Source organism: Cryptotermes secundus, unplaced genomic scaffold, assembly GCF_002891405.2.
Source record: "Cryptotermes secundus unplaced genomic scaffold, Csec_1.0 scaffold1743, whole genome shotgun sequence".
Lineage (NCBI taxonomy): Eukaryota > Metazoa > Arthropoda > Insecta > Blattodea > Kalotermitidae > Cryptotermes > Cryptotermes secundus.
In genome coordinates, this window is record NW_019726263.1 from 65,225 (window position 1) to 78,097 (window position 12,873).

General features: G+C 37.5%; 2 protein-coding genes across 2 annotated transcripts in view; one reads left to right on the forward strand and one right to left on the reverse strand.

Moving 5' to 3' along the window:
- The window catches only part of LOC111864161 (protein lin-54 homolog), a 47,915-nt gene extending 45,704 nt beyond the window's left edge, over positions 1-2,211 (reverse strand). Inside the window, exons 1-2 of the mRNA XM_023851218.1 lie at positions 2,160-2,211; positions 443-1,305 (exon numbers count right to left, since the gene is read on the reverse strand). Of these exons, the coding sequence (XP_023706986.1) occupies positions 443-1,305; positions 2,160-2,178 (882 nt within the window). The 5' untranslated portion in view covers positions 2,179-2,211. The remainder of the gene's footprint in view (positions 1-442; positions 1,306-2,159) is intronic.
- Positions 2,212-2,458: 247 nt separating this feature from the next.
- Positions 2,459-10,961, forward strand: LOC111864163 (COP9 signalosome complex subunit 4). The gene is made up of 9 exons (XM_023851224.2): positions 2,459-2,568; positions 2,743-2,822; positions 2,936-3,054; positions 5,329-5,465; positions 7,278-7,392; positions 7,483-7,672; positions 7,785-7,955; positions 9,306-9,506; positions 10,644-10,961. The coding sequence occupies exons 1-9, from the start codon at positions 2,486-2,488 to the stop codon at positions 10,775-10,777; spliced, it is 1,230 nt and encodes a 409-aa protein (XP_023706992.1). The 5' UTR covers positions 2,459-2,485; the 3' UTR covers positions 10,778-10,961.
- The last annotated feature ends 1,912 nt before the right edge of the window (positions 10,962-12,873 follow it).

Below are 12,873 nucleotides of genomic sequence, written 5' to 3' on the forward strand. Positions count from 1 at the left end.
CAATACAGTCAAAAGGTATACTTATTGTACCACAACAAAAATGCATACATCTATCTGTTGTTATAGGATAGTATGTAAACTATTTATAAAAACCTGACTGATGATTTCAGGTAATATTACATTTTTTTATTTTTTTTTAAGAATTATTGGACTGGCTTCTTTTGACAATTTGTGTGTATATGCAAACAACTTACAAATTCCATAAATTGAAGCATTCACATAAATATGTCCAAGAATATGAAATGTCAAAATGAATTCAATACTCTAAAGGATTTTCTACTTACCTCACAATGGCAAAATACACCTTGAAAACTAGACTAATTTAAGACATAAGCATCCTCACAATACACAAAAATAAATCCAACAGTGCACACACACAGAACTCCAAAAATGGTCCATTTTAACTATCATCATAACTATAACCATAATTATCATTACTAACATTTCTCATCTGCCCTGCTGTTCCAGTAGCTGGACGCTTTGTGGTGGTTTGTAGAGGCTTGATTCCTTGAAGATTTGCAGTTGTAAGATTGCCAGCTGTACTTGTTGCAATAACTGGCCTGTTGAGATTAGCTGGGCGCAACTGAACAATGTTTCCATCCGCTGACTTGGCTGTAACTAACGTTTGACCTAGAGACTGAAACTGAGGCACCGAACTAATGGCAACATTCCCAGACATTCGTGAAATCTTTCCCATAAGTTGCCCACCACTGACTGTGACATGAGTAGGATTCAAACCTGAAGCGGTAACACTGGCACTTGAGGCAACAGGAGACTGTATTACAACGATTGAAGAACCTGTAGTTTTTGAAGTCACTGTTGATGATGTAAATGTGAGATTATTAGTGACTGATGTAAACTGATTAGTTGAAGTTTCTTGCTGTTGTAATGGATCCACTGCTTCTGGGGATGGTGTAGACATTCCAATCTCATGCATGTCCATGTCTTCCATCGTTGTCGTCTCCTCCATAATTTCTGGCAAGATTGCTTCTGGTGAATGTGCCACATCACATTGCCCATGGTCATCACTCACAACAGTAACCACAGACTCAACAGTTTCACCTGCGGTTAACCCGTCTCCACCACCTTCCAATTCCTCCCCTAATGTCCCCTCAACTCCAACTGTTGAGTTAAGACGGTCCAGTTCTGCCTGAATGTTGACTAATGTCTCCAGCTCTGATGATGTAAATTGATCACTACTGTTTGGCAAAGTGAGAGCACTGAGGTCTCCATCACCTAGGGCTCCAGCATCCAATCCCAGGGTTTCCACTACGGCTCTTGCACCTCCTGGGGGCTTTGTTCCGCCTATTTAACATAGAAATAAGTTGTTGAAGCTCATTATCAAGTTTTATTCTTCAGTGTCTAAATGTATCACAGAACTGGTTAATTTCAAGGCCTGTGTGGAGAACACATACAATATTCAACTATTCACTGAACTATTGTAATATGTAACATTCCCATGGCTTTATAACACGCTTTACTGAAAAGTCAGCGTAATCCAATAACCTATTATAGTTTAATTAATTATTACCTCATAAGGCCGTCATGCATACATCTACTGAACTCTTAATCGTACATTTTGCATTAATCTTAAGATCTGATTACATAGAACTATCACTTTCAGTGTGACCCATGCATGTTACACGTCGCCATCGCACGAACATTCACAGAAAAGCTCTTTCAACTGAGCTGAAACCGGAAGACAACCTATATTACGATAACTTTTACGATACTGAAGCTCATCATCTAAGCGCCATTTACGCAAGGCTAACAACGCAGCCGAGCTCAAATGACGCGCCATTTTCTGCCAGCAAGGCAGGGAAATTTGAAACATTATGATATACTACATTCAATTGCTTAGTATTTATGACCAACAGGTGCTAGGTTGACTTATGCAGAATGTATTACACTTACACATACAGCAGTAACATTCACATTCGACTGCACATTTGTGTTTTCAAGGCGAGCTAACCTCTAGAAAGACCTAAATTTCAGCGCTAAGATGAAGCAAGAAAGGGTGGGGGCATGTCCAAAAGCTTCGTAAAATTACAAAACTAATGATCAAAAATGTTATGTGGCTTATTAGAAACCGCCATTAGTTAGTGTTTCTTTCAATTTTCAAATTAAGTGGGAGTGATAGCAACATATGTCCTTTTTACCTGTATCTGGAGCTGGCATCCTGTATTTGTTCAAAATCACGCGCCCACCATTACCGTCCCATAATGCACTGGACCGCCGCGTATGAAAAAGCCTAAAAGTCGTTGTTCTTGAAAATGTTGAATTATAATTTATCCAGTTTATTCACTCACCCGCCGTTACAAATTTATAGACTTTATAAGTATTGTGCCACATTTATCTTCGGTTAACCTAAAGAAATATTAGGTATACAAGACATGTCTCATTTGCGCTATTTTGCAGCTTCCGCGGTGAATTACACAGTAGCCAATCAGACGGTCTTTTCCGTGTCTTAGTTTCAGCATCAAACATGGCGGTTACCGTGTCGAGTGTAAGGCAGCAACTCGCTGTTTTGGGAAATTCCGGTGGTTCTCATAAAGACCAAGCGGAAAAGTAAGTCTTTGCTTTTTTAAGTAAGCACACCTGAATTACACCAGGGCCTGTACTAACTTGAAAAGTATGTACGTGTAGTGTGCAATTGAGTAATATATGAAAGACATAACCTAATCTTGAGGACTTTCAGATGTGTTTACTAAAGCATAACTATGAAATTGGGTTTTGTTTTAGGTACCGATCTATCTTGGACGCTATACTAACGTCATCAGGAGACGATTTAGCAGAAACTTTGAAAGTCTTTATTGAAGCAAGTATGACATACAATTGAATGAAACTTTTAGAACTAAAATTAATCCTTTGTAAGCATCCCAGTTTTAAATGATTACGATAATATTTCTGATGGGAATACTACAATTTTTTTCAGTTGTAAACGAGAATGTGAGTTTGGTAATATCTCGACAGATTTTGACCGATGTAAGCACACAACTGACTGTACTCTCAGACCCTATATCTAAAGCTGTATCACACTACACCCTTGACAAGGTAAATATTTATGTTATTAAAAATCGCGCTTATGTAATCCTATGTAGCCATTTCGAGTACTACAGTCATATGTTTTTATATCATATGTAGTTGATTTTCAGTATTTAGTGTTCCACATGTTTGCTGCTAGGATTATAGATTTGACACTGGAGCTGTGGATTAATGTAATACAGGAAGATACTTTGTATGCTTGTTTTAAGAATAATACTAATCATTGAAATGTGAGCAAAATGAAGCGGCTGCATGAGTTAACAGTAGAACAACATGTCATAAAAGAAGAAACTGTGGGCAAGAAAGGCAATCGTGGGGTGACAGGAAAATGCTTTGTGTACCTATACTGCTGCTACCTGAACATTCCCATTGTGTAAGGTATAACAAGTTTAATGCACATGACATTTTGGAGATTGTTTCTTTAACTGGCTTGAGGAGGTAACTTGATGTCATTATGCTGATAATTTTTTTATTATTCTATTTGGTTGAGACATTCAGATCATTGGTGTGTTTAAGTAGACATAATTCATGTTCCAGAGCTTCAAGATAATTTCTTTGACATTGAGAAAGCTGATAAGCATAGCGCTAACCTTTGACTTTAACAGTGCTTTGGGGGGCGGGGTGGCAGCGGCAGTGATTTGGCTCTTTTATTAACACTGACATCTTGTTTCTGGATTGTACTGGAAACTTGTCCCATACCTACCACCATTGTTTCCCTACCCCCAAAGGTTAGATCCTTCCAATAGTCTAGCTGAAAGATCTGAGCAGATTGTTATCCTAATTCTTGGCTCACCACTGGGCTCAGCTCTTTGGTCACATTTTGGCACTGACTTCATTTTCAGTTCTTTTCCTGAACAGTCAGATTATAATTTTTTTTTCTCTACAATTTCAGTCACTTTTTCCACATTTGGATTAGCTTTTAAAGTTAGTGACTGGCCAAGTTGTCCGTAACACCAGCCTTTCTTTTTTGGGATCAGTTAACCCAAACAAAAATGTGTTCTACTCTCAGTTCCCTCTCTAACATGACATTCTGTAACATTTTATAAATGTGAGTGGCATTTTTCTCCAATTTCACTAAGATGAGGAAAAATTTTTTAATAGAGAGTTTTTTTTTTTACATTTTCTATTTGTGCAATTTGCTTTCCTACTCAGACTTTTTGGTTCCCATTTTTATTTCTTAAAATAAATCATTAACTCTCCTAAAATCAGGAATAAAAATAATGAACCTTTTAAAGTACAAGTAAAATGTAATGAAAATAATCAAGTAAAAACACATAACAAAACATAATACTGTAATAGAAATTAACAGGAATGAAATATAAACCAATATCAGACTACAAGTTGCACAATAAGAAATTCAGAGCAAATGAAATGTTGATTCTGTTCCAGGAGTTTATCACCCCTGTTTCTGATAAAGGCAACACTGCTAGTAACTCACTGCTAATCCAGAACAAACTCAACTCCAATTATTGACACAAGAGTCCTGAGTCATGTAATACATACCATTCACTGTAATTGCCAGTTGCTCACAACACTATCAACCAAGTTACTTTTCATACCTTATACAGATCTCTGGGTTGTAATTTCAGTGTATGTCATAGAAGTAGCTTACTTGACATACTTCCTCTAAAATCATTTCCAGATAATGTCCCCTCTACAACTTCCTGCAACTGTTGTGGTTCCCCTTGCAGTATATTCTCTTATACTCCCAGTCATCTAGTCATTCTGTTTGTAGGAATGATGGTAGCAATAACCATACGACAACATGATCAGATCACTAGGGACAAGCACTTGGGCTTCTTGACTCTAGCCAGAGGCAGAAAGTGGCAAGCTTCAAGCAGTGTTATTCCCACCACACGAGACTTAATTCAATGGCCTCAGTATAGGACAAAAGTATTATATACACTATGAATGTTTGATGTTGTCCTTTGTACTTGCATTTTAATGAATGACCCAAGCAACTTTAAAAATTACCAAATGTGGGTTTTAAGCATTTGAAAGTGATCCACAAGAACAATTCATTGAACCAGGAACTGGTTTGCACACACAAAATGTGGAAATGTGGGTATCAGACAAATGGTTTAATAGGCACCCAGACACCACACATCATCTGGAGTGTGGCAAAGTCAACTGAACAACAAGAATACTTCTTAGGCACACTGTACATTGTTGGTAATTATAACAGAAATTGACACATTCCTAGTGTACAATTAGCCTACATTATTGTATATATGTATTATAACTTACAGTGTTTTACATTGAGAATGAATAACTTTATGCAAGGTACAACCTCGTGTGATCTCTTTTGAAGAGCAAGTAGCAAGTATTCGTCAGCATCTTGCGGATATTTATGAACGTGAACAAAGTTGGAGAGAAGCAGCTAATGTTTTGGTAGGAATTCCTTTGGAAACTGGACAAAAGTAAGTCTTAATATTCACATCTTGTGGGACATAATGCCTTGTAGTTTGGTATACGTTTACCACTGTTCCTTTAAAAAAGTGGAATAATCTTCATTGTCACCACCATGAGAAAGTTAATGATATGAAGCTGAGATTTTTTTTTCTCAAAAGTAATACAGCATAGTCTGCAACCATGTATTCCAACATTCAGTGGCTATGCCAAGGCATGACCTTTCTGTTATTTGTGATCACTGTTGTTACTACTTGGTCAGATGCAGTAATAGTACAACAGCTTTGCAGAGTGAAACTACTGGCCCAGTTGCAATAATTGCCTTACATATTTCATATAATTATTTTATGAACAAAACAGGACCCATTATCCTCTTCTCTTTAAGAATATACCAAACACCAACTTCTGTTCCAGAGTGTAACTTCCAATATAAGGTATTGATTTCCTGTGCTCAAGCATCTTATTGTGTTCATGTGTCTGTGATACATTTCAATTTATGCTGATAACTGTAAAAGGTCCAGTTTTGCTTCCCCCCCCCCACATAGATCATAATAAATGAAGTGATAAAGATATGACTAGTGGAGCAAGAATGTTTAATCCATGTTATGAATTTTGCAAGGGGATAATCATAGACAGGGAGGCAGGAATTGGAGGACATTATTCTGGTAGGAGTTCCTCTTTTCTGTTATGAGATATCTTGAAGGTGTGGGGACATAATTCCACTCATTCTGAGCCATGATGCTGGATGGAGTTGAGGGGCTTTGATTCTAAAGTAAGAGCCTGGAATAGGAGCCATTTGAATGAGATGTCAAAGAAAGGAATGTAAACATCAGGAATCAAACCTTCCCTGTCCAATATGTGACACAGCACTTTTCTAACTACACCTGTCATGCCTCATATATTGAAATACAGTAAAACTTGGTTATAGCAACATCGGTTTCTGCGACACCTTGTCTATTGCGTCAAATATTCAATGGTACGAACTAATTCCTCATAAAGCAACTGTTTAGTATGACATGCACAAATGCATCAACCTCGTATGTAACGTCATTTTCATTCCTGAATTTCTCTGATATGGACATTGAACGTAATTTAGAAAGTGTGTATTGGGCAAGTAACAGGAAACAGATGAAGATAACTGATTACTGTACTCGTATCTAGGTACAGTAAGGCACAACAATTGATGTAATCTACTGTAATTTGGTGAGTAGGCCTACCTTTAATATACAGTATTAGTGCGGTGTGTATTGTCAGTGAAAAGCGCTGTAATATGTCTTTGATATTACACATTTGGGCAATTCCACGTTAATGTTACATTAGTCTGTACTTAACTACGTATTTCACTAAAAAATGCAACATTTTAAATCGGTTTTTGGTAGATTTTTACGTGACTAACATAAGGCTATTGTGGAAGTGCCCATTTCGGTTACAATGACATTCGTTTATAACGACACTATTTTTAGGTCCCTTTGATGACATTATAACCAAGTTCTACTGTACTTATATTATAACTAAACTAATGCCTCTTATATTTGTTTTGGAAATCACTTTAATGATTAGGAACCATCACCTTGAATCAATATATACAGTACACATGAATAGTTTGTACTACAAAACACACCAGAAATAATGTACATGAAAACTGAATAGCTGAGAAAGAAAGAAAGAAGTATTTACCAGTGAGGAAAAGAACGATGAAAGGCAAAAAATGATCAGTGAATATAGAATATATAGTGATTTTTAGTAAGTAGCAACTCCACAAGAGGAAGGTCGTACAAGGCCTTATATCACTATGTTTCTGTTCTTATTTTTATGTGATACAGGCAGTATTCTGTGGATTACAAATTGGAAACATATTTGAAGATTGCAAGACTGTATCTAGAGAATGATGATCCAGTGCAAGCTGAGGCATACATAAACAGAGCATCTTTACTGCAGGTAAGTTCTTTTTGTAAAATCATGTTAAAATAGTTATTGTAAAATAAGCACACAGTAATAAAATATTAATATGTTTAAACTAAATTTCAGGCTGAATCCAAAAATGAACAGCTGCAAATATATTACAAAGTATGTTACGCAAGAGTACTGGATTATCGTCGTAAGTTTATTGAAGCTGCACAGCGCTATAATGAACTGTCATACAGAGGAATTATTCATGAAGATGAGAGGATGACAGCACTGCGGAATGCTTTAATATGTACAGTCCTTGCTTCAGCTGGTAGGTAGTGATTAGTGTTACTGTATGTGAAGAAAACCATACTATCGATTTTATCTCAAAAAGTGTAAAATTTTGATATGTAGCTGATTTTAATCATTCCTGCTTTGTTCAGGTCAGCAACGCAGTCGGATGCTTGCAACATTGTTTAAGGATGAGCGATGTCAGCAGTTGCCAGCATATTCCATTCTAGAAAAAATGTATCTTGATCGAATCATAAGACGATCAGAGCTACAAGAGTTTGGGAACTTGCTGCAACCACACCAAAAGGCTTCCACTACAGATGGTATATAATACTGCTATGCCAGTATTTTTGGCAGGGGAGTTTTCATACATAGCTGATTGTTGAGTTCTAACCAACTCCTACACCACTGATATAGTTGGTTTTACTTTATCATTTCATTTATTAAGCTCTACCTCTATGTTACATAAAATAATATTGAATAGGACCTTGTGATTACCTAGTGCTGAAGAATATGCAGTTATTATTTCTGATAAAATGTAAGTTGGAGAGAGTATTATGGTAAATAGAAAGAAGCGAACTTCAACTTTAACATCAGTCTCTCATGTCTTAAGTCTAGTGCTCTGTCACCACCTCATGCCACCATTTCTAGGGTATTAGCAAAGATGTTCATCCTTTTGGTTGGTAATAGAGAATCTGGGATGGGATTCTTAAGTGACACCCCAGTCTTACCTATTGGTCTGAGAGAATAACTGCAGATATTAAAACATTCATAGGCTCTTCGTTTAACCTTGATTTAGAAAATGTGTCTACCCAAAACACCTTATGCTAAATATCACAAAAGACCACAGATGATTAACATCACAACCATTCTTGTCACTTTTGCAGAAAAAGAGTTTAAAGAGTTCAGGGAGATACTGTATGTGTGACCTGTATAAAATGTTTGCCCATACAAACTGGAACCTGAGTGCTGATGGTTCCTCCAATTTTGGAATACTAAGTTTTACTCCCTCAGAATCCATAGTTGTCCCTGCACTTAATTAAGCACCATGACATTAAGACATGGATGTATATAGATCCACCATTCTTGACCTCAGCATTAGATGGATGCAAGCGGTTGGCTTCATGCTCCTGCTGCTTTACTCTCAGAAAAGAGCCCCAGGGATTCACTGGAGGCTGAGTGGGCCCAATAGCCAGTCTGTACACTGTGGGGTAGAAAAAAATTCCCCTGCTGGGAATTTAACCCCAGCCATCCAGCCTGTAGTCCATTGCTGTACTGACAGAGCTAGCCTAGCTCCAGTACACTTTTATACTAATTATATGTAGAAGCTGGTAAGTCTAGTAGGTGGCAATAATAAACAGTGAGAAGTATGTATACTTAAGTCAATATTGTAGTTTTTGACTTGAGGGGGGGGATATATATATGTAAACAACACACTGCTTATTTTGTCACATCTGTCTTTTGAAAACCTTTCAAGTTCATGGCAAAAATGATGATTGCAGAGTGTCCCTTAAGGGCTATAATATATATGAGTGGAAAGATTATCTACTGAGACTAGCTAAATGAAGATGCAAATTATTTTCCCATTTTAATTTCAACAGACTTTGTATTATCCGATTATATCAGAATGGTCATAAAAAACGTTCATTTCCTTTTTCATTATGCTGTTTTAGGTTCAACTATTTTGGAGCGGGCTGTAATCGAACATAATCTGTTATCAGCTAGTAAGCTGTACAACAACATCACATTTGAAGAATTAGGAGCACTCTTGGAAATTCCTCCTATCAAAGCCGAGAAAATTGCAAGTCAAATGATAACGGAGGGAAGGATGAATGGTTATATTGACCAGATAGATTCCATTGTCCATTTTGAAAGTAAGTTAACTTATTTCCAATAAGAAGTTGATTTTTTTTTTCTTTAACGCTATAGAAGGCCAAATTCCCACACAAACATACTATTTACATAAACCCTATTCTTATATTTAATTTCAGTATTTAGAAATTATTCATTTGAAGCACAACTAGAAGTATTCTTTTCCATTCACATCTGAAAGACGGAAAGGGTCAAATGAAGATTGGGAAACAAGTTGTTTGTGTGGGATTATTATGCTTCAAATTAGACGAAACAAAAGTTCTGAATATATCATGCCATTCAGAACTGTTGGCAGACTGCACTGTTAAGTGTATGTGTACATTCTGGGAGGATCTGGGGGGTATAATTCTTTGCAACATATAGTGCAGCTTGTTTGTCAGAACATAACAATAACTCAGGTCAAAATCATTACATTTTTGGAACAGATTTAGTTACTGAAAATTTTCCAGCTCCTGCTTCAGCAACATTTGTCTGTTGTAAACTAACTCTCATGTTATTTTGAGGTTTTATTACTACTTTCCTAAATTCCAGAAAGGGAGGTTACTCTTCAGCAACTTACATGATTATGGAAAATCCATAAAAATTACTGCCTCATTTGAAGCTTTTGCTTTGGAGTTGTATTCAGGAGGTACCCAGTTTGAACCTTGTCTAAAATATTGATTACCCAAAGATTTTCTCAGTCTCTTCAGGCAAATGCTACAGTAGTATCTCAAACAAGGCCAAGATCTCTTCCTTCTTCATTGTTCCAAGTTATTATTATTATTATTATTATTATTGGAGGGGGTGGGTTTCCCCATGCACCGCGACCAGTGGTCTATTGTATGTCCCCCTGTGATATTCTACCAGTCTCTATACCCTACCGATACTGGTGCGTGCCATCAGTCCCGACTCAGCCAGAGGGTTCAGCCTCTACTGGCTCAGCGGTATNTCCAAGTTGAGTTCATTAATCATCCCACCACTTGATGCTATATAGTGTGACCTACTGACAGCAATGCTAAACAAATAAACAAGTATTTTGGAATAAAGTAACAAAAAACCCCTGTTTGTGAGGGTATACATGGATGAGACTGATTTCATATCTAAATAAATAAAATCCAAAATATACCTTATAGTTCTGTACAAATAAAATCTTGTTTCAGCACGAGAAGTACTACCAACATGGGACAAGCAAATCCAGTCACTGTGCTATCAGGTGAATCAGATAATCGAGAAAATAACTAATAATGATCCAGACTGGATTACCAAAGCTATGGAAGAGCAAATGGTTCACTGAATGAACCATATGCGGAAGTGCTTTGTTTCTTATTGTAAGCAGTTTTGTGGCAATGATATCAGTTATTTGTATCTACCTTGTTATAAATGTATATGTTCAGTGTTTAAAATAACATGGCCTTCCACAATTTATGTAAGTGCATTTGTTGTTCGTGTTAAATAAATAAAAGCTGTATTTCATATCAGTGATGTTTTATATTTACAGCCTCCCTGAAACAACCTAAACCGATCCAAGTTGCATTGCAGTTCACTTATACAGTGGAACCTCTCATAACGAGTAATTCGCATAACAAGCAAAACAAATTGTAAAAAAAAATGACTCTCTTAACGAGTGACGTTTTGCATAACGAGTGATGAAAGGGGAAGTCCCGGATCGTGCGCTTGCTACATCAGTCTGTGTTTAGCACTCGTTCCGCTAGCATCTTAGTGTCGCTTGCAATCACACATTTTTCCAAACTTGTGTTCAGACATATTATTTGGATTTTTTGGTGCAAAGTTTAATAGCCCTCACAAAAATGTCCCCGAAGAAATACAATCGGTCTACATCAATTTGCACTATCCTCAAGAACAAGGACAAGATTAAGGAGACAGATGCTTCAAAGGGAGTGATAAGAATATCTACGCAATGGTTAAGTATTCTTGACGATGTTGAAAGGTTGCTCCTCATATGGATAAACGAAAAGCAATTGCAAGGCGACATAATTAATGAGAACATCATTTGTGAGAAGGCGAAAGTGATTTTCACCGACCTCATTAAGAAAACGCCAGGATCATCAACAGCAGAAGCATTTAAGCATTAAAGCATTTAAGGGAAGCCGTAGGTGGTTCAAGAAGTTTAAGAGAAGAACCAGCATCCACAGCATTGTAAGGCATGGTGGTAAAGCAGCAAGCTCCGACACAAAGGCAGCAAAGAACTTGGTCGACTTCCAAGAAGCTCGTAGATTCTGAGGGTTACCAGCCACAACAGGTTTTTAATTGTGACGAGATGGGTCTCTTCTGGAAAAATGTGCTGAAGCAAACCTATATAACAGCAGAGGATAATGCATTGCCCAGCCATAAGCCAATGAAAGACCATCTCACGCTGCTATTTTGTGCAATGCGAGCGGTGATTTGAAAATTAAACTGCTGCTTGTTTACCATTCAGAAACTCCACGAGCCTTCAAGATGTGTAAGTCCAGAAGAGCAGGCTAAATGTGATGTGGAGGTCCAACAACACAGCTTGAGTGAAACATGACCTTTATACTGACTGGATCAATTAAGTGTTTGGTCCTTCTGCGAAAAAATATTTGCTTGAGATGAATCTGCCACTTCATGTCTTACTTGTTATGGACAACGCATCGTACATTGAGAAGCATCACCCTAATAAGGCAGTGGCTATGCGCACTACAGATTTAGTTAATGATAATGCTGTGTCGAATTTTCACCAAATTTTGAAGCGTCGGCAAAAACAAATGTCTCTAGACAGCTTTCTAGTAAAACTGAATTAGATATGTACGATGGGGTACCCAAAAGAAACCGAACTAATTTTTTTGTGGGCAGAGCTTTTGTAGTACTGCGTTTTGCCGCTGAGCGCATAGAGCTAACATTCCTGAGTCGATAAGCCGACTACCGTTGCTTCAGAAGGTAAGGACTAGTTTCGGCAGAATTTATAGTGACAACTGTTTTGGGTGATCGTCGTTTTTGCAATGGCTGATTTTCGTGCGGTGATTAAATTCTGCTTTTTGCTCAGGAAAAGTGGAACAGAAACTCTTCAAATGTTAAAACGGCGTACAAGGACGATGCTATGGGGAAAACTCAAGTGTTTGAGTGGTTTTCCAGTTTCAAAAATGGTGAAATGTCAATTGATGACGAACCTCGTTCTGGTCGTCCTTCCACGGCCCGAACACATGAAAATGTTGAAAAAATTCGTGAAATCATCAAGGAAGATCGACGGACCATTGAAGAAATTGTGGAGCTGTCGGGTGACTGGTTTTTCCATCATGACAATGCCCCTGCTCACACAGCCCTGTCTGTATGACCCCTGTTCCTCACCCTCCATACTCACCTGACCTTGCCCCGTGCGACTTCTTTTTGTTTCCTCGAATGAAAAGAGACATG

Coding starts and splice junctions, on each gene's coding strand:
- LOC111864163 (XM_023851224.2), top strand. CDS start 2,486: ATGGCGGTTACCGTGTCGAGTGTAAGGCAGCAACTCGCTGTTTTGGGA. Junction 2,569..2,742: donor CATAAAGACCAAGCGGAAAA/GTAAGTCTTTGC, acceptor GTTTTGTTTTAG/GTACCGATCTATCTTGGACG. Junction 7,393..7,482: donor ACAGAGCATCTTTACTGCAG/GTAAGTTCTTTT, acceptor ACTAAATTTCAG/GCTGAATCCAAAAATGAACA.